Here is a 25,403-nt window from a genome sequence, read left to right as displayed (position 1 = left end):
CTCTTCCTCAATACTCATCCATCCACCCAGAGCTGCCTAGTGGCACCAGTGACCTCTAGGGGTTAGCCCCCGTCAAAAAGAATGGTTCCCAGGCACGGGGACGTGAGCCTGGAACTGGACCAGTGGGATCCAGAGGCAGGGGGAGTACAGGGGCTGCTTGCAGGTGCTCCCATGCAGCTGGAGACGGATGGCAGCCAGAGCCTGGATTTCAGAGGGAATGAGGCCTGGGGAGGGGAGCAGGCAGAGGAGACTCCTGGAGGGGGTGGGGTAGGAGCCTGGCCTGGTAGGGTTTTCTGGGCAGGGAACAACAGGAAGGGAGGCACAGAAAGGACGCTGAGAATGTGCCTCAGGATCTCCTGCACCAGGTCTCCGTACACCACACGTCCACAATGTGTGCAGTCCCCGCATCCTTTGGGATGCCTCAAGGAAAGCATCCAGAGGTGGCTATCAAGGTTACCTGAGGCAAGAAGAAAACTATTTTGAGCTTCACGCTAGTAGAGACACATACGGATGTTACTGTGTTTTTTCATTTCATCTGCCAATGACTCGAAGTAGTTACACCTCATTTTATAGATGAGGACCAGAGCCACGCAGCCAGTAAGGGGTGAAGTTGATTTGGAATCGGCAATTGCACTGCCTCATTTTATGACAAGGTTGGGGAAGGGCAAGGAGTGCTTGTATTTAACGATCACCCATTCTGGAAACAGTGACCAGGGTCTGAGTAGTGCCGGCTCTCTGCCAGATCTGTGCTCCCATCTCAGAGAGTAATCCAGAGGGTCTTTCTTCCCCTGCAAGCTTTCCTCCTCTTTTCTTCCTCAGCAAGAATCTGCAGGCTTGCAGCACCTGCCCTCAGGGTTGGCTCTGCGTCTGTGGACCATAGACCCATCATACCTTCCAAAGGGAAGAGATGTGACCCAGACCTGAGAAGTAAAATATTGGGGCATCTGGTGGAGTTGAGGGGCGGGCGAGAGCGCTGGGCAAGGGAGGCAGGTGCCCTGCTGGTTTCTAGTAATTGCATCTGGGCCTCACACAGGCTGTGCAGCCTAGGCAAATGGGGCTACCGTTCTGAGCTTCCTCATCTCCATTCTGGTGGAGTTGGGAGGTGGGGGTTACGGAGATTTAATGTACAGGAGCTGGGGAGCAGGAGGAATGAAGGGGAAGGCCACGCCTCCCCAAACCGGGCTTTTGTAACTCTGCTGCCCCCTAGTGGTGGCATGGAGTAACAGAATCAGGGTCTCCTGGAACATCATGCTGGTCATCTCCCTGCCTCCCCGAGACAGGGAAGGGGGATTCACTCTTAGTGGCCTCTACCAGCCACCGCCTCCCTCAGGGCTGCCTTCGGCCTGGGTGAAAGGCAGGCACAGCCTGCCTATATATAAGATACCCGCAGCTGCGCCCAGGATGACACGGGTTATTCACTCATATATTCATTCTGCAAGTGGTGGTGGGGTCTGTCGTTTGCAAGGGCGCTGCCAGGCCCTTGGCACACCCTTTCTGCCCCCAGAGAGCCTCTGTCCGGTGGGAGAGCACACAGGCGAATAAGGCTCTGGAGGAAACAGGGGCGTGTTGGGGCCGCTCTGAGGGGTGACAGTGTAACGCTTGGGCAGCTCAGGACCGGAAACTGTGGGGCTCTGACTGTTGGTTTGTCCTGGGCACGTGGGCCTCCAGCCTGATGGGCTTTTGCCACTAGGTCAGGGGAGTCCCTCCTGGCAGGCCCTTCCAGAAGCGCCGGGTCACCCTCCCCCCGGGGCGGCTGGATTTCTACCTGTGCCTCCTGTTCCCCTGGCTGGGAATGGGACCCAGGGGCACAGCAGATCTCGCCTCACCCTTGCAGCCTCTTCTGTCTACACCCCTCCTCCTCGACCTGGTCTGGGAGCCTGGGTCCCAGGCATGGTAGAGAACATTAGGTCTCAGCTGCATCTCCCCTCCCAGGCTGATGCTCTGCAGGCCTCCGGCTCCAACAACATGGTGTGGGCAGTGGATGGGAAGCCTGCCTGCCATGCTCCAGGGCCTGTCCCCTCCCACCCCCCACCCCGCCTTCAGAGGCTCTGCAGGAACTCAGCGGCTGTGGGGGGCAGCGCATGGAGAAGGTGGAGATGGGGCGAGTGTGCCTGGGAGAGACCCAGGACAAGGAGCCTGGGTGCATCAGTGGCTGGGAAAGCAGATGAGTCTGACTCAGTGGGAACATCCGGCAGGAAAGGAAGAGAGAGCAGGGGCATTTCCGAGGGGACTCTGGGTCTGTGGAGACTGGGTGTGGGGTTAGGGTGCTGTGTGAGGCCCGGCCAGGAAAGAGGCTAGCCGTGGAGGGGAGGGGAGGGCCCCCAGGAAGGGGGGTTCAAGAGGAGCAGAGGTGGGGCCTCTGGCTGGGCTGGGGAAGACAGCGGGCAGAGGAGCTTTCTGCTCTGGAACCGGAAGGGCAGGAGCCATGGCGTGGGATTAGGGACCCTGAGGCCTTGTCAGTCAGGGATGTAGGGGATGCAGGCAAGCTGCTCCCCGGGCAGAGGGACAGACAGCCTTAGCTGCACAGGGAACGCTGATGAGAAACTTTCCCAAGAAAGGCTGCTTCCTTTCTCCGGGTCAGAGAGGCCGAAGGGCCAGCCCTGGAGAGCAAGGGCCCCGAGTTGGGAGCCTGAGGAGGGCAGGCTGGTGTGGCCAGCTGGGAGCTGTGGTGGCAAGGGCCCTTCACCCCGTTCCAAAGAGAGACACGAACCGCTGAGCCTCCCAGGAGGGGCTGAACTTTAAAATACAGGAAAGACGGCGTTCAACCTAAAGGAATGAGTGACTAATGGTGTTATTTTAGGTCTGAGTAGTATTTGGTAGCGGAGACTAGGTCAGGTGAGCTTCTCGATCGCTTCAGATTATGTTCCCAGGGCTGGGGAGGAGAGTGAGGGGAGACTCCTCTGGGGGGTGGGTGGGTGGCCCTCAGACCAGGCTGCCGAGGGGCTGTGTCCCGAGTCCCGTGGGCCTTTCTCTACCACAGGGAGGGGTAAAGGCCGCCCATCTGTCCGCGGCAGGCCCGGCGGGGCCTTGCTGTGCACAGGGCCTTGGGGAAAGCAGGGTCCCCTGTGTCGGCTCGACCTGCCAGGGAGAGGTCCCGTCGGTCTGTCTGGGGACACTGGGGCAGGGCAGGGAGAGGTGCTGGGCAGGACCAGCTGGCTGCCGGCGGCCTGGCCCTCGCCCTCTGCGAGTGGATGGGTGGGGGCAGTGGCCAAGGCGTTCCTGGCCGGGAGCCCAGAGGAGTCTTTTGTAATCACAACATGATCTCGTGTGCTGAGCAGCGAAGCCGGCAGGGAGAGGCCGGCAGAGGCCTGGCTCCAGTGGCTCCAGCGTCCCTCCTGCTTCGGCTCCCCCGGGGCTGCTCTGGAATTCTCTCCGTGCCTGCTGTTGCCATGCACTCAGCTGTGAGTGGCACCTCGCCCTTGATGGAGGGCTTCTTGGGGCTGGGAGAGGGTTGAGACATCAGGAGGCCATACCCTGGTGGCAGCTGGGGACAGCTGGGCCTGGGAGGAGAAGGGCTGTGCCTCGGCCGGCGGAGGGCTGGGCAGGGGCGTTGGTGACAAAGGAGACCCTGCAGCCAGACAGGGAGGGGCTGGGCCTCCCTGGAGCTGGCTCTCTGCTGTGCTCACGCCCCGCCAGCCCGGACCCCTGGGAACAGCTCCTTCCCACAGGCTGGGCGCAGGCCTGGGGAGTGGGGTCCAGGGCCTGGGAGTTCAGGACGAATCAGGGGCCTCTCTTTCCACGGCGGCTCTCGGCCTGGGAGCCAAACAGCTCGCTCCTCGGCCTCCCGAATCCCCTGGCAGCTTCCCAGTCACGGCAGGTTCTGCTGCCAGAGCCATTTATAACTCCCATTCCAGGCTGTGCTCAGCAGTGGCGCTCCCTGGAGAGCCGGGGGAGGGGCAGCCCACTGCTGGGAGCCTGGGGCCTGGGTATGAGGCCTTGACCTGAGCCCGAGAATGCAGAGCGAAGGGCAGACAGGCCTCGTGGGGTGGGGGCTTGGGCCCCTTTGTGCCATCTCCCCTTGTGCCCCTAGCTCTGGGCCTCAGGTCCGTTCCTTGGGTGGTAAGAATCTGGTTGGTGGGAAGGTTGGGGCACTGGTGAGTGTTGGGCCCAGCCGTCAGGATCGCGGGCCCCCTGCCCTCTGCAGGGGCCTCACGGGGCTGAGACCCCGATGAACAGGCAGGAAGAGAAGGATGCAGAGCTGGACCGGAGGATAGTTGCTCTTCGAAAGAAGAACCAGGCCCTACTACGCAGGTACCAGGTGAGTGGGCTGTGCCAGGGGCTGGGAGGACCAGCTGGGTTGGCACGCCCTGTCTGACCCGCACCCCTTGTGTGGAGGTCTCTCCCTGAAGGCTGGGGCTGGGGGCGGGGTAAGGGTGGGTGTGGTCCATCTCAGAGGCTCTGTAGGGTCTTGGGGACTCGGTGACGTGGTGCCTCTGCCTCCTGGTGTCCCGCCGGTGCCTCTCTGTAGGCCTGCCAGCGACTGTTCTCTGTGCTTCTGGGGCCTATGCTGACCCCAGGTCACCCCACAGGAGATCCAGGAAGACCGTCGGCAGGCGGAGCAGGGGGGCATGGCTGTGACCACGCCGGAGCTGCTGCCCCCTGACAGCCTCACCGTCACCATCAGCCAGGTTCCCGGGGTAAGCCCCACCCCAGGCAGGGCAGGGGGCAAGCAGGTGGGGGCCCAGCCCACATCGGGGCGGACAACCACCCCTGCCCCTCTGCTTCTCCCACTTCAGTCCTGGGCTGCTCTCCAGCTCCCAACCCCATGCAGCCCAAGCCACTGCTGTCCCCATCCCCTAAGGGCCACAGCTGGAAGGCCAACAAGCAGAAGCCTCCTCATACCCTTTTCCAGCCCCACAGCCCTGTACACAGGCCTCAAAGCACTCCTGAACCCCAAACCCCCGGGGCCAGGGAGCTGGGACTGAGGGCCAGGAACAGTGGCTGAGGGACAAAGCCCCATTGTCCGACTGCTCTGGGCTTCCCGGCTCAGAGATGACCGGTCACTGTGGCATCTTGGGCCCCAGGGTGGCCCCAGGCCTTGATAACCTAATGCCACCGGCATGTGAACTCCCGTGGAGCCAGCTCCTCTGTGGGCATTCCAGGGAGGGCCAGGGTGGAGCCCAGCCTGGGGAACCACCCGAAGGACCCAGCCCCCAGCACTGCCCCCAAGGCCGGAGGGCAGAGCTCCTTATTCTGCAGGAGAAGCGGGTGGTCAGCCGGAACTGGGCGAGGAGCGCCCTTGGGCCTGGAGCAGCCAATGAGATGCTGGAGGATGAGGAGGTGGGGGACCACGCGGATACGTTCTGCTTGGGGGAGTGGGTGGAGCTGGCCGTGACCATGGAAAACAAAGCCGAGGTGAGCGGGGGGGGGGGGGGGGGAGCCCAGGCACCCGGTGTGTAGCCCCTCCTCCCCCAGCTCCGCCGCAATGCCCACCCTCACCTCCCCCAGGCCAAGCGGATCGTAAGTGAGAAGCCCAGAGCGAGGAACCAGGGGGCAGAAGGGTCACCTGGAGAGGGCTGGGGCCGGAGCTCCTTCACGCACATGGCTGCCAGCTTGGATTCTGCACGGAGGGTAGATCTTCAGGAGGGGACGGGGACATGGATGTGGTGGTTCCCCTCCGGGGGAGGTCAAGAAGCTGAGTCACATGTCCCCATCTGTGGGGACAGGGCCAGGCAGCACCAGCAAGAGTTCCCACGCTTTCTCCCTTTCTCGGGCCAGTCCCTGTGTTGGGTGGTCTTGCAGTGAGAGTCAGGGTAAGCCAGACCTGTGATCCAGCCCCTTACCCTACCTGGACCTCTGGTGGCACGTGGGTGGGGCCAGGAGGGAGCCAGGGACTGGCCACGTGGGAGGTCCGACCTCTAGGTGGCAGCAGCACCTAGTCCTGGCTCTTGCTCACAGCGGCTGGGTGCCCTCCCTCTGGGCCTGGCCACACACCCCTGCAGCGTCCCTGTGGGCAGGTGCTGTTATTACCCCGTTTTACAGATGAGGAAATGGTACACAGAGAGGGTGAGTAACTGCCCCAAAGACACAGCCAGCAAGGGGGTGGAAACCATGCCTACCGCCAGCAGCACGTTAGAGATGGAACACGCCTAATGTTTAGATGGGGACAGTGACACCTTGAGAGAGGAAGGGGTTAGTAGACTGAGGGCACTTTCTGCTGCTACCCCATAATTCTGAGTGTCTTTTCCTGGCAGGGTGCCCGGGAGCCCCGGAACCCAGGCCTGGGACGCCCAGCTGCCCCCCGGCCCGCGTGGGGGCGCCTGGAGGCGGGCTGGGACTATGCGCAGTGGAAGCAGGAGCGGGAGGAGATTGACCTGGCCCGCCTCGCCCGGCACAGGGATGCACAGGGTGACTGGCGCCGCCCATGGGACCTGGACAAGGCCAAGCCCACGTGGGTGGCGGGGCAGGGGAGCTTGTTGGGCTGACGTGCTGTGGGGCTTGGGGTAGGCTAACTGTGGGTGCTTCTTGGAGAGCTGGTAGGACCCTCCCCAGGGTGGTGAGGGTCTGCCTGGGCCTTCGAGTCAGGGCTCTGGGTGGGCACTGGGTCCCCCATCTTTCCGGGGCCCACCATCTTCCTGCTGCCCTCAGTTCTGGGGCTCGGGTGGGGGAGGGGGAGCAGGTGTGGGTCTTGCTGCAGCCTCTGTCCTCCCTGCACCAGCAGCCTGACCGCCTCTCTGTCTCCACAGGCTCCCGGGCTCCAGCCAGCCTCGGGATGAGGGCCCCGGCGGGACCGGCAGCGCCAGGGGTGAGCCACACCCCCCTCACTGCCTGCCCCTCTTTGGCTTTTTTTTTTTAAACCCCTTGTCCCCCTCTTCCTCGCTGTTCTCTGCCGCTTGGTTTGCCACTTATTTTTAGAGCTGCCAGGAAGCATGGAAGAACATCTTCCTTCCTCCCCCTTGCTATCAGAGGAGGTCACCATGACCCCCTGCTCCCCTCCAAACCACAGCTCCTGCCCCTGGCTCCGACCCCAGAGGTCTGGGGAGAAGCTCACGAGGAAGCCCGTGCTGGGTCCTGCTGAGCTGTTGGCTCCTCGTGGGCGAAAGCCCGCGTTCCCCTGCCCCTGGCCTGGCCTAGAACAGAGCTCTGCGGATCCCTGGTCCCTTGTCTTACACATGGGGAGGCTGGTGCTGGAGTGGGAGTGGCAAAGTGAGCAAGGGACCCAGCCCTCCTGGGCGCCAGACCAGGGCTCTGTGTGGGAGCCAGAAAACCCACAGCTAGACCAAGAGAATGACCAACAGCCCCCTGGTCCTGGGAGAACTGGTGTTTGGATCCTTTGTCACCCTCCCTTTCCCCATTTCCTTGGCCTCACTTAGGTCCCAGGAGCCACCGGAAGCTGCAGCCCCCACCTCGGTCCCCTGATGGCAAAGGTGAGTTAGGAGGGAGGCAGGAGCAGGGTCCCCCGAGCTGGTGAGGGAGCCAGGCTGCGAAGGCCCTCTTCTCACCTTGATTTGTGGGCCATTTCTTGCAGGTGGTGCCGCTCGGGGTGGGCAATCTAGCAGACCCGTGGTGGCACCGGCCCTACACAGCAAAGCCCGAGGGACGCAGAGGCTGACTGGCAGGGCCCGCAGGTAACAGGGGGCAGGGGGCAAAATCAAGGGCAGCGTCTGAGCGTCCTGATTTCCTGGCTCCCTTCTGCCCCAGGAATTGAGGACCCACACTGGTCCGGGGGCCAGTTCTGGCCCTCCGGCCTCTGCCTCCCGGCTGCCTGCTGCCTGTGGCCTGGTGGCCGGTTAATGAGATGCAGGGCGAGGCCATCAGCAAAGGCAGCAGCAGCGAGAGCCTGGTGCCCAGGGAGGCCGGTGGTAATTACAGCAGTCACCTTCCCCCGGGAAGTCAGGTGCCTTTCCCAGGCAGCGCAGGAGGGGACGTGCCTGGAGTCTCCACAGAACTCAGGGTGCTTCAGGCTTGGCCATGCATAGCAGCGGGGGACCTGAGATGGGGCTGAGGAGGGCAGTGTTCAGAGGAAACTGAATTCGGGGAGCGAGGCGGGTTGGAAGGGAAGTATCCTGGAGCCTCTTTCTGGCTCTGATGCTCCTGAGACCCTGGAGCCACTGAGGACAGTGCGGAGGACGTGAAGGGGGGTGGGTAAGAGCAGGGCCTGCCACGTGCGGTGTTTCTACAGGTGGGAGACAAAGGAAGACAAGGAGGAGGCGGAGAGCCAGGAGGTGGGTACCTGGACAGGGGGTGGGGCGGGCTAGGGACATGAGCCCTGGTTTGCCAGCCAGCAGTGCCAATCTCTTGTTTCAGGGAAGTGAAGGCACCAGCCAGACTCTGAATGAGAAGGAACCTGCACAGACACAGAGCAGGATGGAGCAGGGCAGACCCCCGGGCGCCCCGGCAACCAGCCCGGCTCCAGCATCCCCGGAGGGGACAAAAGGGGACCCAGAAGCTTCGGCAGCCAGTCCGGCCCCTGGCTCTCCACAGAACGCTGACTTGGTCCCCCTTGACCTCTCTCTAGGAGGCCCCGGGAGCCCCGGGCCTGGGAGGAGCATGTGTCTGAGGCCTGGGGCCCAGGACAGTCCTGTGTCCCCGGGGGACGGTTCTGAGCAGCCTGTGGGGTGGGGTGACCCCCAGGCTGAGCAGGAAGTCCAGACTTGCTCTGAGCCACAAAGAGGAGCAGGGCCCCTGGAACCCAGGAGAGACAGGTCTGGCAAGGCTGGGGCCCAGCAGGGCCTGGCACCGCGAAGCAGGCCCCCCAGAGGAGCTGGCCCAGGAGCGAGGGGCACGGGAGGTGTGAGGAGTAGGAGAGGGGGCCCTGGCCCTGCAGGGAGATGCTGAGCAAAGCCCCTGGGAGCAGGGGCACCACACTGGGGAGAGAAGGAAGATCACCGTCAAGAGCCTTCTCTGTGACGGGCGTCTGGGTGCTGTGGCTTGTGGCCTCTGGCTCAGCAGTTTGGCAAACTCTGGCCCAGTGATGTGTGGGGGCAGGAGCTGTCCTTCCCGCACCTCCTGTGCACATCCCTGTGCAGGTGTTTCCCACACCTGGTCTCTGAGGCTGGTAAGCTCTGTCTTGGGTCTACTGCGGCCTCGGCCACAAGCTTGCCCTGCCCCCTCCCTCCCCTGCCCTCCCCCCCCTCGGCGAGAGAGCAAGGCTGAGAAGCACTTAGCACCTGGCTTGTGTGGCTTCCCTCTCCAGCTGCCAGCTGCCAGCTCCTCCGTGCAGGCACCTCAGCAGCTGGCATGACCAGTCCAGGCCTGGGCCCTTTCCCTCGCCTCTGCCTTGCACCCAGACTCACAGGGTGGCCAATCCAGCAGCCAGAAGCCTTCCGCCTTTCTAGAAAAGGAGGCCACAGCTGGGGCTAGAAGAGCAGAGCTCAGGTCTCCCCTGGGAAGACTTCCTCTCTGAAATGGAGTGAGTGGGAGAGGAGGGGACAGTCTCCTCGCCCCACAGTACGGTGGGAGACCTTACCATCAGGGACCCCCCCCCACACCAGTTCAGACACTGAGTGCACCCTGCAGGGGGGTCAGGGAGCAGCCCTGCAGCCTGGGGTAATTTCCTGCCCCCTCCTCCTTCCCCTCTCACCACCTCACTGCCCCATCGTCAGGCAAAAGCCAGGACGCAGACAGGATCTCAGGGATGAGAAACAGCAACTCTCCCTAAGTACGACATCAGGGCTTGTCTTTCCTACTGAAGTCTCCATTTCTGCCCCTCCTCTGAGGCCCACGTCTGGTGAATTATCCAGACTCCGCACAAGCTGTGGCTTCCTCTCAATTCAACAAACATTTCCTGAGCACACACTACCAGCAACGCAGCCTGTGGGCGACAGTGACTTTGCCAGCAAGGGGGAGGGAGGAAACCTAGTCATCCGGCAGCTCCAGGGGCAGAGCCAGGCTGCACAGCGGGAGCCGTTCTGACAGGGGACAGGGACTGGGATGGTGGGAGGAACCCTCCCTTTCTCAACACACGTACCCTTTGCCCCCGAGCCCTTGCCTGGATCTCCCCGTGGGCCCCCTCTGCTCCCCTCCTCTCTGCTCCTGCCATGGCTGTTCCTCTCTGCTGAGAGCGCCTGGCCTCACCAGCTTCCCTAGGTTCTCGGGGGAGCATCCAGACTGTCCCCAGGATTTCCATTGTCAAAGTGAGGCCTTGACCATGAGGTCGCCGCCTGGGCTTCCTCACGGGTTCTCACTCCACCCTCCCCAACTATTCAGGAAGCGTGAGGAGGGGCTTCTCACACGCTAAGTTGCAGAGTAACGCAGATGCTAATCCAGCAGGCCGGGGGCAGGCCTGGGGACTTTCATGTCTGATGCGTCTCCAGCTGGGGCCTGTGCTGCTGATTCCTGGACCACACTTTAGCGGTCAGGGTTTGGACCAGCATAGATGCGGGGGGGGGTGGGGGGGGGGCAAAGACAGACTAGACTCTCACCGCCTGCTGCTGGCTGTGTAAGGGATGAGGAAGCGCTGCCCCTGTGTGGGGAGCCGCCTGGCTTCAGAGCTGGGTGGGAAGCTGAGGCAGCTGGGAAGAGACTGGAGAGGCCAGTGAGCGGGGCTGCCAGCTTCGTGTGGTGGAGAGTGAGAACGCTGGGTGGGAAAGGGCTGAGGTGAAGGGGGTGGAAGAGGCTGGTGGGGGTTGATCAAAGGGATTGTGAAAAGGCTTGGGAACATTCCTGTGCGTATGGGAGGAAGAACCCTAGGAAATGAATAGGCAAGGATGAGAGAGTCCCAGCTCAAGCTTTCCTCTGGCCTTCCAGTCACACAAACATGGCTTTGGAGCTTTGCTCTGGCCCTGGAACCCATGACTCCCAAAGGATGGAGCTGGGGTGGGCAGAGCCCTGGAATGCAGGTGTCTCCAAAAATAATTGTGACCAAGAATTTGAATTCTAAGGTTCACAAACGTCTCCCAACTCCGATGCTTCCAGCCGTACAGATGTGCCTTCATTCGAGGGTATGTGCCAGGGCATGTTGACTGTGGGATGGGGATTTAGCATTTGGGCAGAGCTCTGGTTCAGTCCTCACAACAGGACGTACGCAAGAGAGAAAGAGGGGCAGAAGGCTACGGACAGATAGGGCTTCTCTCCCTGAGGGCCACATCCAAAAGGATGTTAGGAGAAAGGGAGTCACGAGGGGCTGGAAAGAAGACTGGCACAGGACATGCTCCCTGGAGGAAGATTGTAGGGCAAGGCAAATATCACTGTACTTTAATAACAAAGGGGAGCCCTGCCCTGGCCAGTGTGGCTCAGTGGTGGAGCACCGGCCCACGCACCAGAGGTTCGCGGGTTCGATTCCTGGTCAAGGGCAGGAATTCCTGTTTTTTTCCAGGCCCATTGTGTGGGAGGCAAGCAATCGATGTGTCTTTCTCACATGAATATTTCTCTCTCTCTCTCCCTCCCCCCCTCCCTCCCTCCCTTCCACTCTAAAAATCAATGGAAAAAATATCCTGGGGTGAGGATTAGCAACAACCACAAAGAAGGGAGCCCTTCTTCAGAATGAAGGGAACCAGCAGCTATGAGGGCCCCCCTCCTGCTCTAGGAACCGGATATGGAGCAGGAGGGGAACGTGGGTAGACACCCCTCCACAGAACTCGGGGTCCTGGAAGGCTGGCTTTCTCTATGCCTGGATCCTTAAGGCCTGGTCGGGAGCCTCCCTCTCAGAATCCCTTTTCTTCTCCAACCGACAGACAAGATTGCTCTTAAAAGTGGAAGTTCTTCATGAGACATGGCTTTCAGGAGCCCGGGCACAGAGCTGGGGGAACTGAGAAGGGAGGGCGCAGAGGGTAACAGGAAACCAGCAGGGAGGTGACAACTTGACCGAAGGCCTCAAAACAGGGAGCGCGGAAGAGGCAGGAGGCAGCCCTGTGCTGGGCCCATAGCCCTTCGCAGAGAGGAACAGCAGACCATATTGTAAGGGAGGTATGTGTTCTGTTTTGTTTTAAACATATTTTTTTTATTGATTTTTAGAGAGGAAGGTTGAGGGAGAGAGAGAAACAATGATGTAACATCGATCAGCTGTCCCCTGCACTCCCCCAGCTGGGATGGAGCCTGCAACCTGGGCATGTGCCCTGACCAGGAATTGAACCAGCGACCTTTCAGTGCACGGGACAAAGCCCAACCAACTGAGCCACACCAGCCAGGGTGGGAGGGACCTTTTTTAATGATGGGACACACATGGGCTTTGGGATCGACAGACTGAATCTGAATCCTGTTTGCCATCTGCCAGCTGGATGACCTTGGTCAATTTAGCTTCTAAAAGCCTGTGTTCTTATCTGCAACATGGGGCTAGTAATACCTATTTGACGGGCTGTTCAAAAAATTAAAGATAAGAGTATGCAAAATATGCCTGGCACACAGTAGGCACTCAATTAACAGTAGCCTGGCACCGGAAGGCACTTGGTGAATAATGTTGAATAAATGAAGTAGCTATTTGGTGTGACCTGTCTACTTTGTTTCCCATCTTTTCTTTTACTTTCTCCTCTAGTCTCATCTTCACGGGGTCAGTACACCCTCAGGGAAACAAGGGGTGGTTTATAAAGCTGACCAGCTTGCACCCCGGGAAGTCTAGTTGAGTCAGGGCCTCAGGAAGTGACCCGTCTCTTACAGGGAGGGTCTTTGCCCCCACCCACCAGTGGGGTCCAAGGATGGGCTACGCGCTTCTGCCTGCCTTTGCACACCGGCCCCCACAGGTCAGAGTGGTTTCTCTTTTCCTCTGTTCCCATCATTAGGAATCTCATGAACTCCCACCAGAGTTTACTCCTTTAGTATTTCCCCCAGAAACACACTCGACTTGTGTTGCTCCATGTCTCCTAGTGTTAAGTTTTGTCACCCGAAGGAGCAGCATGACTATATTTTCTTACGGTCAAGGGATGGCTAATTGGGGATCCCTAGAAGCAGGGGCTCCCCAGCTCTCTTGCTACCCAACAAGGCACACGTTGGGAAGGTTTGACCACCAGTCCACTCCAATCCCAACCCTGGCCTCGGAGACTGGAATAACAGGTAAAGATGGTACTAGCTCCCCAGAAGAACAAAGGAAACTGCAAAAAATCCCCCCTACTTTCTTATTTTGGGGATTAATCAGAGGGGATCAAGGGCATACGAGAAAGTAAAGACACCAACCCCTTCACTTCTGCCTCTTGAGTCATTTATCAGCACCCACAGACCCCGGCAAGCGTCTCGCTGAGCGAGGGTTATCAGGGCTTTGAGGAAGGGCTGACACTGGGTAACCACAGCCTCACTGCGGGGGAGAAGGCAAGGCTGGGAAAGGCAGTGAGAGGAGCCAGCGTACGGCCCAGACCGAGGCTGCTTTTTCTCAACGAGGCTGCTGGCCCACGTCACGGCCTCTCACTAAGCGTCCACTTGACGCCAGGGAAGTGAAATTGCGCAGACCTGGCACCAGAAGGAAGCAATGTGGCACCCACTGCTCCTTTTAAGGACGGGCTCCCGGAGCAGCAGGCTCAGGGCGGAGGTGAGGCAAACACATCAGTACCTTTGGAGGGAGGGGAGAGAGGACTGCCTCCTTGTTAACAAGCTCTCCAGGCAGGTTCTGCTGTAACTGTCACAGAGGTTCAGCGCTGTGGGCTTTTCCCCTTTTCTCACAAACTCTGGGGACACGGCGTTTCCCTTCCCCCTAGCAGGGCAGCTGGCTTCAACCAAGAGGATCAAAAGTCCCCTTGATAATCATCTGTCAAAACAGAAATAGCCTCAGCCCTGGCCGGTGTGGCTCAGTTGGTTGGGCATCATCCCGTACACCAAGAGGTGGCGGGTTCGATTCCCAGTCAGGGCATGTGCAGGAGGCAGCTGGTTGATGTTTTTCTCACATTGATGTTTCTCTCTCTCTCCCTTCCTCTCTCTGAAATAAAAATAAATAACAGAAATACCCTCGCCTGTTGCAGGTTCCGAGGGAAAGGCTGGACCAGTGGTAGTATGCATCAGAATCACCTGGAAGGCTAGTTAAACCACAATGCTGGGCTCCATTCCTGGGTTTCTCATTCAGCTGGTCTGAGATGGGGCCCAAGGCGTGGCATTTCTAAAGTTCCCAGGGATGCGCAAGCTGATGGTCTGGGCACGGGTGTGGTGTTTGCTACCTGTCCCTTCACATTTCTTTCCATGCATCGGTTTTTCCCAAAGGGACAGACATGCCCTTGAAAACATATTCCCTCACGTGTGAACACCGTACTTTTATTCCCAAGATCTCCAAGCCCCGTCGCATCTATTGCCTCCATTTGCTCTCAAGGGCCATGGCCAATGCCGTCGAGTCCTCAAGTAGCCCATTCAGGAGTCCCTCCTGAGCATGCGGCCTCCCACCCAGGTCCTCACGGTACTGTGAGCTGTCAGTGGGCCAGAGACTGGCTGCGGTGACACACTGCCCGGGCTGACCAGCCGGGAGCTGCGGGGATGAGTGGCCTCCAGAACACAGTGCGGGGAGGCTCACCTCGTGACTCAGGATACTACGGAGGGAGCAGTGAGAGGTATATTTAAAAATAAACCCTTGGTAATCAACATAATTGCTTTTTTGGACAAGTTGGTTTTGGGACGTTTGAGGCTCACTTGTCACACTGTAGGCACTAAATAAATAGTTCTTGAATTAATGGTAGTGGTTTATGGAAAATAATTAACTTAGAATCTTATTGCTGTTTACCTGATAAGCTATTAGCCAAAACAGATAACTGAAGTTAAGAAAACAGGGCAATAACTAGGGTAGATTCTTGTTGGCATGACTGACGGTGAAGTCCTTGAGGGTGAGAACTGCGTGGTAACTGTCTGGCCCCGTAGCAGCAGCTCACCGAATGTGTAGAGTAGCACAAGGGAACTGTGCTCCTTCCTGACCAGGTGGCTCCCGTGCATCATGGGAGCATAGCTGTTTCTGTACTTAGGATGGAGAGCCTGGTAGAGCCTGGCTGTGTGGTAAAAAAAAAGGTTTTGTTTTTGTAGTCTTAAAATTAGATACTGGAGGGAACAAAGAGCGGAACATAGGTTTTCTGGCAGCAGAAACCCGCAGGCTATGTCAGCAAGTAAAACTGCTAATGGAGTAGGTATTTTTATAGCTGGACATCAGGCATAAAGGGTCAGAACGCAGGAGACAATGAGCGGGTCACACATTCTGTGTTGCCTCCATTAAGCACCTCGTGGAACACAGCTGTGGGCTCCTGGAGCCTGGGAAGAACGGGCAGGCCCAGCCCACGGCCCACAAATGAAGAAAACGGCGGCAAGCACGGCCAGCGCAGCGGTGATTTGCAGGGGTTCTCTTCCGCCAATCAGTCCACTCCCTTGAAGCAGATTATGGGCTGTGGATGTGGGTCCACAAGTGAATTATGACCGTGACACCACAATGACACAGGAACAAGGCCATCCAACACAGTGATTAACCAGGTGAGCAACAAACGCAGAGCACCCTCGACTGTGCCAGGCACTGAGCTTAGTGCTGGTCCTGAGAAATGAGCAAAGTCCCTCTCTCAGCCCAGAGAGACCAAAACACACACACACACACACACACACACACACACACACACACACACAGCCCCTCCAGCTGTAACCCTTTTGTTAATGCAATTGCGATTCCAGAAGTACCTCTATTCTCTGCAAACAGGAAGGGGAGGACAATTATTACCCCCTTTTAAATAGCTGTGGTAGCCCTAAAGCTTAGGAGCTGACCTTTCAGTTCTCCTTGAAGAAACATGTAGAAACAAGTAGATGCTCTCCACTCAGCATTTCAAAACAGGATATAAATACTCAGCTGAAGAACACAGTATCTTAGCATTCCCTAGTGAAAACTGGAAAACAAGGTACACAGAAAATGGTCTCATACTGTGCAGAAATCTAGAGCTTAGGAAGAAAAATATTTCTTCTGCTTAAAACTTCAGAGAAACACTTTGTGTACCTCAGCATCCCTGGGGGAGAGAAATGATACTCACACAAACTCAGTGTAACTGGCTTAGCAAACTCCTGGCTGCCACCTCACCCTCCAAAACCTCTTTCAAAAGAGGATTATCTATCTCTTCCTTCCAACTCAGGCTGTCAGGGAATAAGCGCACGGCAGTAACTTCTAATATAAGCAAACATCGAGAAATTATCCTCGTGGTGCAGGTACAAAGCAGCTAGTTGAAGGAAAGGAACTGCCTTTGCACAAATCTCTACTTTCTGACTCAAAAGCTGTTGGACAATTTTGCAGGTAATGCCTCACCCTTGAAAATAAAACTATTGAGACCACTGCCCCCCACCACCTGGGTCCTGTTCTGGTGGAATGGTGCCCATCCCATCAGCCAGCAGGCCCCTGCCACACACCCTGCGGCATGGCCCACCGCCAGTGTGAAGCCGGTGCAGCAGCAAAAGCCGTATGTCACCATCCAGGGAAAGGGAGCCTGCCTGGAACCACAAAACGCTTCCCCGCCCCTTCGGCTCTGCCTTACCAAGCCCTCTCACAGAAAGCCATTGTGTAGGCTGAAGAGGGAAATAAAAGAAGGGCGGACTTTTTCCCGCTCCCCTGCAGACTACAAGGTGATGTAAAAGAGCAGCAGCCACCCCCCAACAGCTCGGTAGAAGTGAGGGCCCCAGGGGGCCCCACCAACACGGGCTTTTGGTTGTGTACTGGGCAGCGCCGTCTAATAATGAGCCGAGCTCAATTGCTTGCCATGTATTTTGCGGCATAACTAATCCCTTAGTTTTGTGCTCTTCACCCACATGTCTTTTATTGTTTGCTTTAGGGGGAGAAAAAGCCTCACTTCTGAAGCAATCTAAAGTTCTCTCAGCATTGGGCTCTCTCGCCTCCTCCATTTGGAGTTTAGACAAAGCCCTGACCAACCACTGCAGCCTCCTCAGCATCTTTCCCGGTGTTAGCATTTCCTGAACTATCCGGGGGCCAATGGTTTGTTTAAAGCTGAGAAGAGTGATGTTATCACGCGGCTTATCCTCACCTCAGCTCTCAGCCAGCTCAATATTTGCATTAATTCTTAATATGCATGGTGGCTGATCCCTTAGCTTCTTCAGCTAGGCATCTGTTCAGAGTCCTATAAAAGCAGAACTCCCCCCCCCCCCAACCTTTTAAAGCTAGATATCACTGTTCTGCCAACCCCATCATTGCTTCCCAACTAAGATGGATCTTGCCACCCTTGACTAATCAATTCAGTCAAGCCATTGGGCAGAGAACATTAGGGCAATTGTTTTTTCCTCCGACAGCTATTTACCATCACCCATCCACCACATCTCAGACCATTTCCTCTTCCAACTTCTACTCCTTCCTCAAGAAATTCGAAAACAGAAACAACTTACACAGGCTTACGTAGAGTTCTTAGAATGTATTTTTGTTCACCTGAAAAATAAAACTTTTAAAAAATATACAAGACTTTTTTGAGTACAGGTATATCTTAAATGGCTGAATTATAAATAATGTCTCTGGTCATGTTCACAGCTAGGGCTGGAACTAATGTCCCAGTTCCAGTGAAGGCTTTAGAGTCAGGAGGCCAGCAGTTGGGCCTGTGAGTGGTCTCTCTAGACTCTGATCCATCCCAGAGTGGATCCAACAGTCCAGAATGCAGGGGTCAGGATGGGGACAGGGGGGTTGGACTCCCAGATGTTCTCCTGCAAGTTCAAAGAATTCTTGGAATAAGAGATCGATTTATAAATTATTAAAATATAGGACTAAAAATTCACACAATAAATATAAAGTACAGGCTATTATTGAAGTTATAAAGTGGCATTTTATGTTTCTCCCCCATAGGTCCCCACCAAAAATTTAAAAGGCCTCAGAGGCTTTCTATTGACCAAAGTCAAGTCAGCTGCTCAGAAATCTCCTCCAGCAAGACACCTTGGGGGTGCTACCAGCCGGCCCCCAGGCTATGACAGCTCAGCGGCAGTTTTCTTGCCCACAACAGGACATGGCTTAAAGCAAGGCTGTGCGTCCTTGGATCAGAGCTAACTAGAGTGTAGGCCAGAAAACTGGAGAGACAAACTGTTTCAGGGCTCAGGTGGCTAAATTTGTCCCTTTTAAAAAAAGGTGCCTCATTTCCCAAAAAGGAAACATTAAGGGGTTTGGTATCTTGTCATACCCACACTCAATTGCCTAAAAGCAAGTGGCAGAAGGAAATGGAATCCTAATTGAGGATGTATAATTCTTGCTGCCCCAGAGCTCTGCCAAGTGTCATTCCCCTTGATGTTTCTCATCTCAGAAAAAAGCACAGGAGTTTATCAGGCGAGGTAAAGACAAGCCCATTTAACCTTGCCACCGCTCGTCTATGAACTGGCTACCAAAGCACAATCCTGAGCTTTAAGCCCATCTTTTAAACCAGAGGGTGTGTTCAAAGCTCTGATTTCACAACAAATTTCATCCTAATCGCTGGGCTAAATTGTCACTACGAGCTCAGGACAGAGGGAAGGCTGGGATGATTACGGGACCAAGACGAGATTTTAAGGAGGGGGATAAAACAAACACTTGTGAGTCACTCTACTTACAAAAGCTTGCTCTTCCTAAAAAACTGTGAGAAGGCCAAAGACTGAGGCACGCAGGCATCGCTCTTTCCCTTCCTTCTTTCCTGGCCCACATCCAGATACTTAGGGTGCCACCGCAAACCTCCTGGGTGGGGGCGCTAGGGTGGGAAGAGGAGGCGATCAGCACCCTCCCCACCCGCCCTAAACTGCTTCTACTTCTCCTCAGGGTTTCCACTGTCCCTTCAGCAAGTCGAAGAATGATTATACTCCTTTGTGTCATAAACCTATTTCTGAAGTAAGAGGGAAAGAGTGGATGATGGAAAAAACAGTTTGTGCCCTGTGGCTGGCTGCACTCTGGGGCCCAGCAAATAGCCCTTGCCTGACCCCATCAGCTACCCAGGGTGTGGGAGAATAGATAGAATACTATGTAATTACAACTTCTGGTGCGTATGTCAACAACTATATACAGGGATCTATAAATTAAATGCATTTGTGGCCACTGCAACTAGGTTGACGTACCTGAGCTCCCCCTGCTTTTTTGGTGCCCTCCCTCCTTCCGACAGCTTCAGCTTATTTAAGAGCCCGTACAGCTCCCTCTTTCCCCTGAGTCTGGGGGGACAGCCCGAGTCACCCCTGCACGAAGGATGCACCACTGCAAGCGGCGCCGAAGGGTTCGGTGCAGGAATCCCCCCCCCCGTACCCCCCTTTATGGCTCATAGACCCGGCGCCGCCGCACAGTCCTGGGAAGACCGAACCCCCGAGTCCCAGACCGATCGTGGTCCCTCCGCGGAAGATCGGGCTGCAGGCCACTCGCCCCACCACTCGGCGATCGTCGGGGAAGGGGGCGTTCGCTCCGTGAGGGTCCCTCCCGCGGGCTCTCCGTCCTGCTGCAAAGTCCGGCGTCCAGGCTCGGGGAGGACGGCTCCCCGCCGCCCAGGTGCGAGGACTTCATCGGCTCCCGGGCGCCGCCGCTTCCTCCTCGTCCTCCTCCGGCCCCCGCGCCCGCTCCGGCGGCCCGGCCAGGGGGCTGTCGGCGGGGGGCTCGGGCGGCGGGGGCCCGGCCGCCTGCAGCGGGGGCGCGTCGCGCGGCGCCTCGCGGCGGGACGACCCGGTGGCGTTGGGCCCCGCGGCCGCCCCCGAGGTCCCGGACTGGCCGGTGGCGTTGGAGCCGCCGGGGGGCGGGCCGGCGGCTCCCCCCGAGGTCCCGGCGCCCACCGGCTGCCAGATGAGGCTGTAGTAGACGGCCAGCACGATGGCTGCCAGCGACACGGAGAGCACGTAGGCGAACACGGTGGCGAGCCGGACCCACTTCTTGTTGGTCTTGGCCGCCATCTTCGCCTTCTTGTCCCCGGTGTAGGTGGCCGGCTTGCCCCGCTCGGACGGGGCCGCGTCGCGCTCCTTCATGGGGGGGCCCCGGCCTCTGGCGCGGCGCTCCACGGCCCCGGCGGGCGGGGGCCTGGCGGCCTGGAGGACAGGGGGCGGGGGCGCCCCGGTTCCCGGCCGCTCCGCGCTCCTCACACCGCCCGCCCGCAGCCTGCCACCGCGTCGCTGCCGCCGCCGGGGCCTGGGCCAGTCACCGCCGCCAGCGCCGCCGCCGCCGCCGGCCCGTCAGCTGCTTCCCCGCCGCCGCCACAGCCACAGCCGCCGCAGCCGCCCGGCTCCGCGTCCCCATCCGCCGCCGCCACCGTCTGCCTGGCCGCCGGCCGCTCGGTCTCCAGTGGCCGCGCCGACCGCGCTGCTCCAGCCCGGCTCCCCCGCCTAACGCGCCGGGACCGGGGCGGGAGCGCCGCGGGGGGCTGCTCTTAAAGGGGCGACGCCGGGGTCCGGAAGCGCCGCGGGAGGCGGGCTTCGGTCGGCGCCGCGAGCCCGCCGGGCGCCCGGGCGCGAGAGGGTTAAAGGAGGCTGGTCTTAAAGGGGCAGCGTCGCCGCCGCCCCGCGCCCGCCGCCCGTGACGGGGGGCTCCGGTGCGGCTTTAAAGGGGGACCCGCGTCCTGCGGGGAGGAGAGCGGACAGGAAAGGGGCGGGGAGGGGCGGGCGGAGCGCGGAGCTGTCAACTCTGGCGACTCTCCTCGCTGCTGACGGTCCCGAGGAGGAACAGCAGCACCAGCTTGGGCCGCAGGCCTCAGTGTACCCCGGAGTGGGGCGATAGCACGCGCGTGCTCTCGGCTCGCGCCCCGCGCCCCGCTACACGTGGCCTTCCAGACCCCTTTACACCCAGCGACTCCGGCCCACGCCCCGCGCAGGCAGACGAGGACCGGCCCCGCGCGCCGAGCTCCCGGCAGGTCGCGCCCCTTCCCCGCCGGCCCCACCCCCTTTCCCGTCCCGCCGGGGCTCCGGGGCTTCGCTGAAATCCATCCGATTCCTTGTCCTCTTAGGGCCCCAGTCAGGGTGCCCAGAGCCTCCGGGCCAGGACCACGTGCTAGGCTCGTTTTCCAGGCTCGCCTTCCATCTTAGTGCCAAAGTTTGCAACAGGTGTCATTCCGCTTTCGGGGGCTTCCGACCCCAGGTCAAGGGGCTGCACTGAACCCGTGGGGCGGCTCCAAGAGCTTTTCCCACCTCGCATCCTCTCCAGGCCGCAGAGCATGGGCGTTTGTTCCCTCGCCCCCAGCCCCGCCCCGTTCCCCTGTGAGGTTTGTCCTCTGGTCGATTCTGACGATCCCTCTCCCAGCTCGGACTCTTCAGCAGACGCTTTTCCCTGCGCCTTCCCCCTCCTTCTGCCCTCCCCGCTCCTGTCTTCTCTTCTTCCTATTCTCTCTCTGCAAGACTTTCCAGAATTTCTAGGTCCCTCCTCCTTGAGTTCTACTTCCTATGTTCCCAGAACCGGATGTAGGGACCACCTGGGTGTGGGAGACTGTGCCTGTGTGGGGAGAGGACTGTGGTCGTGATGGGCTTCTGTGGGTGAACAGCTTCCTCCCAACTTCTACCCCTGCAGATGCGAGCCTGACTTTTCGCTTCTGACTCTGTGGGGCAGGACCCTCTCGCCTTTCCCATTTCCCTCATCCTCCACAGGAGACCTAGGGTATCCAGACACGATGCCCCATGATGAGGAATCCCCTTCGCAACACTGCTGTCCTGCCCGCACTAGGGTAGGCCTAGTGAGAGGAATCAGAGAATCAGGGCAGGGTGGGGACCGAAATCTTTTGTAAATACCCCCATGGCCCCTAGAACCTCCTGCACAATGTCCTACGGAGCGCTCTTCAGCGTCCCGGAGAGACTCTCTGTGATGGTGGACCTTGCCTGCTCCCCGAGGCCGCTTCTTAGCCCTTGGACAGTTCTGACCAATTACACACAGAAGTCAGGTGGCTACCGGAACTGAGTGTGCTGATGGCCGAGGGAGCCAAAGGCCTATAGCCTGGCCCCTCACTCCCATTCCTGAGGCCCAGCTGTGAGCCTGCCACTAACAGTGGCCAACTGGATGCTATTTCCAGAATAGCCTGCCTTTTCACTTTCTGAGAAATTTCAAGAACATTGGAGGTTTGGAGTGTGTATTGTCTTCTGTTGGGCTGAAGGGGGAAAGACAACCGCTCCTTCCCATCCTGCTCCCAGGTCAGCCACAGGGGGTTGCTAAGTCAAAATCCCTGAATTGCCTCCGGATGTTGTCCTCTCCTCTCCCCTGCCCTCTGGCTTTCCTGGCAGGACTGATCATACCAACTATACAAGGTAAATTAATTCGGAAAGATTCCAGGTAAGGCCAACCCAAAGCAGCCTCCTTGAATTTACCCTGTATTTCTTCTGTTGCAAATTAAACTTCTTTTTTCTTGCTTGGTTCTCAGTGGAGCGGAAAACAGCATGCCATTCTTTTCTATACTAAAGAATAAAGCATACTTGAGAAGCACTTATTCAATTCCTCTCAGCCTATTTTTCTCCAAACTAAACAGTGCCAGATTCTTTAACCTATCAATAAGCCCTATTTATTATCTGGATTTACATAGTGTCTTTTACCCCAGAACTCAAATTGCTTTCAGATATAATTGAGCCTGATCTCCCTGGTGCTTGAGCCATTAAGAAACCATTAGTGTATTCTTGCTGCAGGCAACTAAATGGCCCCCTAGTGGCCTGAAGGTGAATATGCTTCCCTAAGTGCCTCTCCCCGACTAAGGGAGGAGAGTGAGAGAAATCAGAGCGTCAAGGCAGGGTGGGGACAGAAAGGGCCCAGAAGGTCATCTTGTGTAAATACTCCAATGGGCCCTAGAACGACATCCCTATGGAGCGTCAACTAAAATACCCTCCATGATCGTGTACCTTGTCTGCTCCCTACGGCAGCCTTGGAAAGTTCTGACCAATGAAAACAGCAGCAACACCCACGCCCTAATGTGCTAGGTACCATACTCAGCACTTACGTTCACTTGTCTCACAACAACCTATCAGGTAGGTACTCTGGAAGGGTTGGAGACCCATCTTGACTTGAATGGGCATACATTCTTGCTAAAGGCCTCAACCAGCACCACTCTCTCCAAGGGCTTAAAGAGTGTTTGATTCACTGACGGACCTAGGATCTCACATAATGTTGCATCAGATCGAGAGTCCCACTTCCTAGCGACAGAGTGGTCATATAATCGTCTGGGCACATCACAGACTTTGCTGCCCACTGGTGAATAGAGCTGATAGAGTAAAAGAACCGCCTTTCAAAGGTGCAGCTGAAGCACCACTTTAGTACAGTGTGCTCCGGCATCAAGTATGCACTCTATCCAATAGCTATAATCTGGGCCCCGGCTCAACAGCTAAAATACAGAGGTCTAGGGAACAAGGGGTAGAAGGAGGAATAACCTCACTCACCATCACTCCCAGTGACCCTTGGGGAAGGGGTGGGCTTTGTGGTTCCTGTTCCTACAGTTCCAGGCGCTGTGGTTTAGAGAATCTGGGTCCCAGAGGCGGGACACTTCCAGCAGGGGACAGAACCAGGATCCCACAAATGTTCAGTGTGGCCGCTTTTCATCCTTCAGACTCCTTGTGCCGAGAGACCAGCAGGCAAAGAAAGGAGTCACTTCCTGGCAGGGATACGTGACCCTGGTCCTTTAGAAACGACAGGGCTGCTGCTACACAGTAGGGTTAGGAAAGAATATGTTTGGCACGCAGGTGAGGCACCTGGGTGTGTCTTGGTACTCCCTCGCCCAATGTTTATAGTAAGCAGACAAATTCAGAAGCCTGGTTTGAGAAGGGCCTGGTGATTGGGCACTCAGACCCCTCAGGAATGCCACCAGGGAAGCCACCTAGACCAGCAGAGGTGCAAACTGAAGTAAAGAGACTCTAGACTGGGTAATGGGGCGGGGAGAATGCTGAACACCAGTGACACCAAGACAGGCTGCAGTGGTGGGGAGTCAGGATGGAGCAGAGGAATGCATTGATCAGTGATGGGGTCACAGCAAAGGACCCCTCCACAGGGGCCTCTGGAGTTGGGATGACGCTTCAGACCTGGCCCCACTGAGGCAAGAGGGCTGGACCTTGGCGTCCCCACATTGGCCAGGCAGATGGTCCCTGCTCAGGAAGCCGGGTCAGGCAGCTCCCTTCGGAAGTGCTCGGGGAGAGATAGAGCTGTGAGCCCCCGGCCTCCAGCACTCCTGGAAACTTGGGGTTAAGTTTCTTAGTCGCAGGTGCAGGACCTGGGTGGTGTCCACAGCAACCGCAGCCGTGCCCCCTGGACATGGCTTAGCCCTCCATGCTTCGTAGGGGAAGTTGGCTTTGTGTGGAAACAGCTCCTCCAGAATTCTAGTGACTGTTTTCTCCGGGGATCTTACAGGACGGCGAGTAGGAGGAACTATTGCCCCTACGCCATGAGCTCTTCCTAGGGATAATCTGCACTCCAGGGCCCCCTGTGGAGGCGTCCTTTGCTGTGACTGCATCACTGATCGATGCATTCCTCTGCTCAATCCTGACTCCTTCACTTCCTCGATGCCATGTTGCTTCTGAGAGTGCCTCCCAGTAAACTTTCTGCAAGAAAACCTTTTCCTCATAATGCTTCATGAGAAACCTGAGCTAAGACAGTCACCTAAGTCACCTAAGATTCTAACCTTGGGGACCCAGGAGAACTCATGCATCTGAAGGTAGACCTCCTGGCCACCTGAGTCTTCTGAGCCATGGTTCCCTCCACCAGGCCTCACGGAGTGTTGTGTGCATCCTACATCCTGGCTGTCCTCCACCAAATGCCCTCCCGCTGTTCGTTTCTCCAAGATAAAGCAACCAAATGGAAGTCCCCGAGTACATGACACGTGGTCTGACAGGACAGGAATGAGAATGTGACTGCGTCTTCCTTGGTTCTGGAGCTCTGGCTGCACATTGGAACCAACGGTGAAACGTTGGAAATACAAATTCCTCACCTTCCTCCCCCGCTTCCCCCTCACCCATCCCAGGTCCTGATTCAGAGGGTCTGGCCACAGCAAGGACACACAGTGTTACCAGAGCTCCCCAGGTGATTCTGGTTGATAGCAAGATGGAGAGTCACTGGGCTCAGTGTTCGACTTCAATTCAGCAGCCGCAGAGTCTGTCCGCTTTTCTGGCAGCCTTTTCATTTGACTCACACGGAGCTGGCTGTCAGCAAAAACGCTCAGTTTTATTCACACTTGCTTCTGCTAAGCCACCACTTCCCCACCCTGTCCTTGCACAGTCGGTGCCTTGGAGCCAAGCCCAGATCTCTCCGTTAAGCCAAGTTCATTTCACCTTTGAGGTTCAGGCTGTGACTCCAGCAGGTGAGGGGGTTTTGTGATCCTGAGTGTGTCTCCCAACACATCCCCTGTTCTCACGGACTGCCTGTTATCCACAACGTAGAGGGGCTTGATCCCTGTGGCTTTGCCCGGGTCCTGATAAAAAGATGGACAAGGACAGGATTAAGGACAGAAGCAAACAATCAATCTTCCCGAGGGCCTTCCTTATGTGCAAGGCACCAGGCCCGCCTGGAGAAGGACATCGTCTCACTTTCATCACACTTAGGAAAGTGGGTTCGTTTCACAGACGGAGAAGCAGGGGCAGGGAAGAGGCGGACTGTGTCTAAGAGCACCCTGCTGCGGGAGGGGCCAGTCCGTTCCTGCCATCTGCAGCTCCTATCTCTAGGTTTGTCA

The 25,403-nt window shown here is 57.6% G+C and overlaps 2 protein-coding genes across 4 annotated transcripts; one reads left to right on the top strand and one right to left on the bottom strand.

Annotated features, from left to right (window-relative positions):
- Positions 1-3,191: 3,191 nt before the first annotated feature.
- CCDC9B (coiled-coil domain containing 9B) lies at positions 3,192-13,069 on the top strand (the record flags this gene model as incomplete). Of its 2 annotated transcripts, none has more annotated exons than XM_079769678.1 (11): positions 3,192-3,401; positions 4,145-4,258; positions 4,530-4,637; positions 5,200-5,355; positions 5,449-5,571; positions 6,195-6,391; positions 6,687-6,745; positions 7,314-7,367; positions 7,469-7,568; positions 8,123-8,165; positions 8,248-13,069. In XM_079769678.1, the coding sequence occupies 11 exons, from the start codon at positions 3,192-3,194 to the stop codon at positions 8,776-8,778; spliced, it is 1,695 nt and encodes a 564-aa protein (XP_079625804.1). In that variant the 3' UTR covers positions 8,779-13,069. The 2 variants fall into 2 exon arrangements, with proteins under 2 accessions (XP_079625804.1, XP_079625805.1); XM_079769679.1 differs by having other exon boundaries at positions 3,258-3,401; positions 4,518-4,637.
- Positions 13,070-17,207: 4,138 nt separating this feature from the next.
- INAFM2 (InaF motif containing 2) lies at positions 17,208-20,270 on the bottom strand. Of its 2 annotated transcripts, none has more exons than XM_079770009.1 (2): positions 18,376-20,270; positions 17,208-17,505 (listed from the first exon to the last, which is right to left on the bottom strand). In XM_079770009.1, exon 1 carries the CDS (start codon positions 19,753-19,755, stop codon positions 19,300-19,302), a length of 456 nt encoding a protein of 151 aa, XP_079626135.1. In that variant the 5' UTR covers positions 19,756-20,270; the 3' UTR covers positions 17,208-17,505; positions 18,376-19,299. The 2 variants fall into 2 exon arrangements, with proteins under 2 accessions (XP_079626135.1, XP_079626134.1); XM_079770008.1 differs by having other exon boundaries at positions 17,208-18,509; positions 19,122-20,270.
- Positions 20,271-25,403: the final 5,133 nt, after the last annotated feature.

The sequence above is a fragment of the Cnephaeus nilssonii genome, assembly GCF_951640355.1.
Source record: "Cnephaeus nilssonii genome assembly, chromosome: 4".
In the NCBI taxonomy this organism is placed as follows: domain Eukaryota; kingdom Metazoa; phylum Chordata; class Mammalia; order Chiroptera; family Vespertilionidae; genus Cnephaeus; species Cnephaeus nilssonii.
The sequence above is the reverse complement of the archived record's forward strand: the minus strand, read 5'-3'. Positions and strand labels throughout refer to the sequence as shown.

Excerpts from the sequence above, each read along its gene's own strand:
- INAFM2 (XM_079770009.1), bottom strand. The coding sequence starts at position 19,755 with ATGAAGGAGCGCGACGCGGCCCCGTCCGAGCGGGGCAAGCCGGCCACC.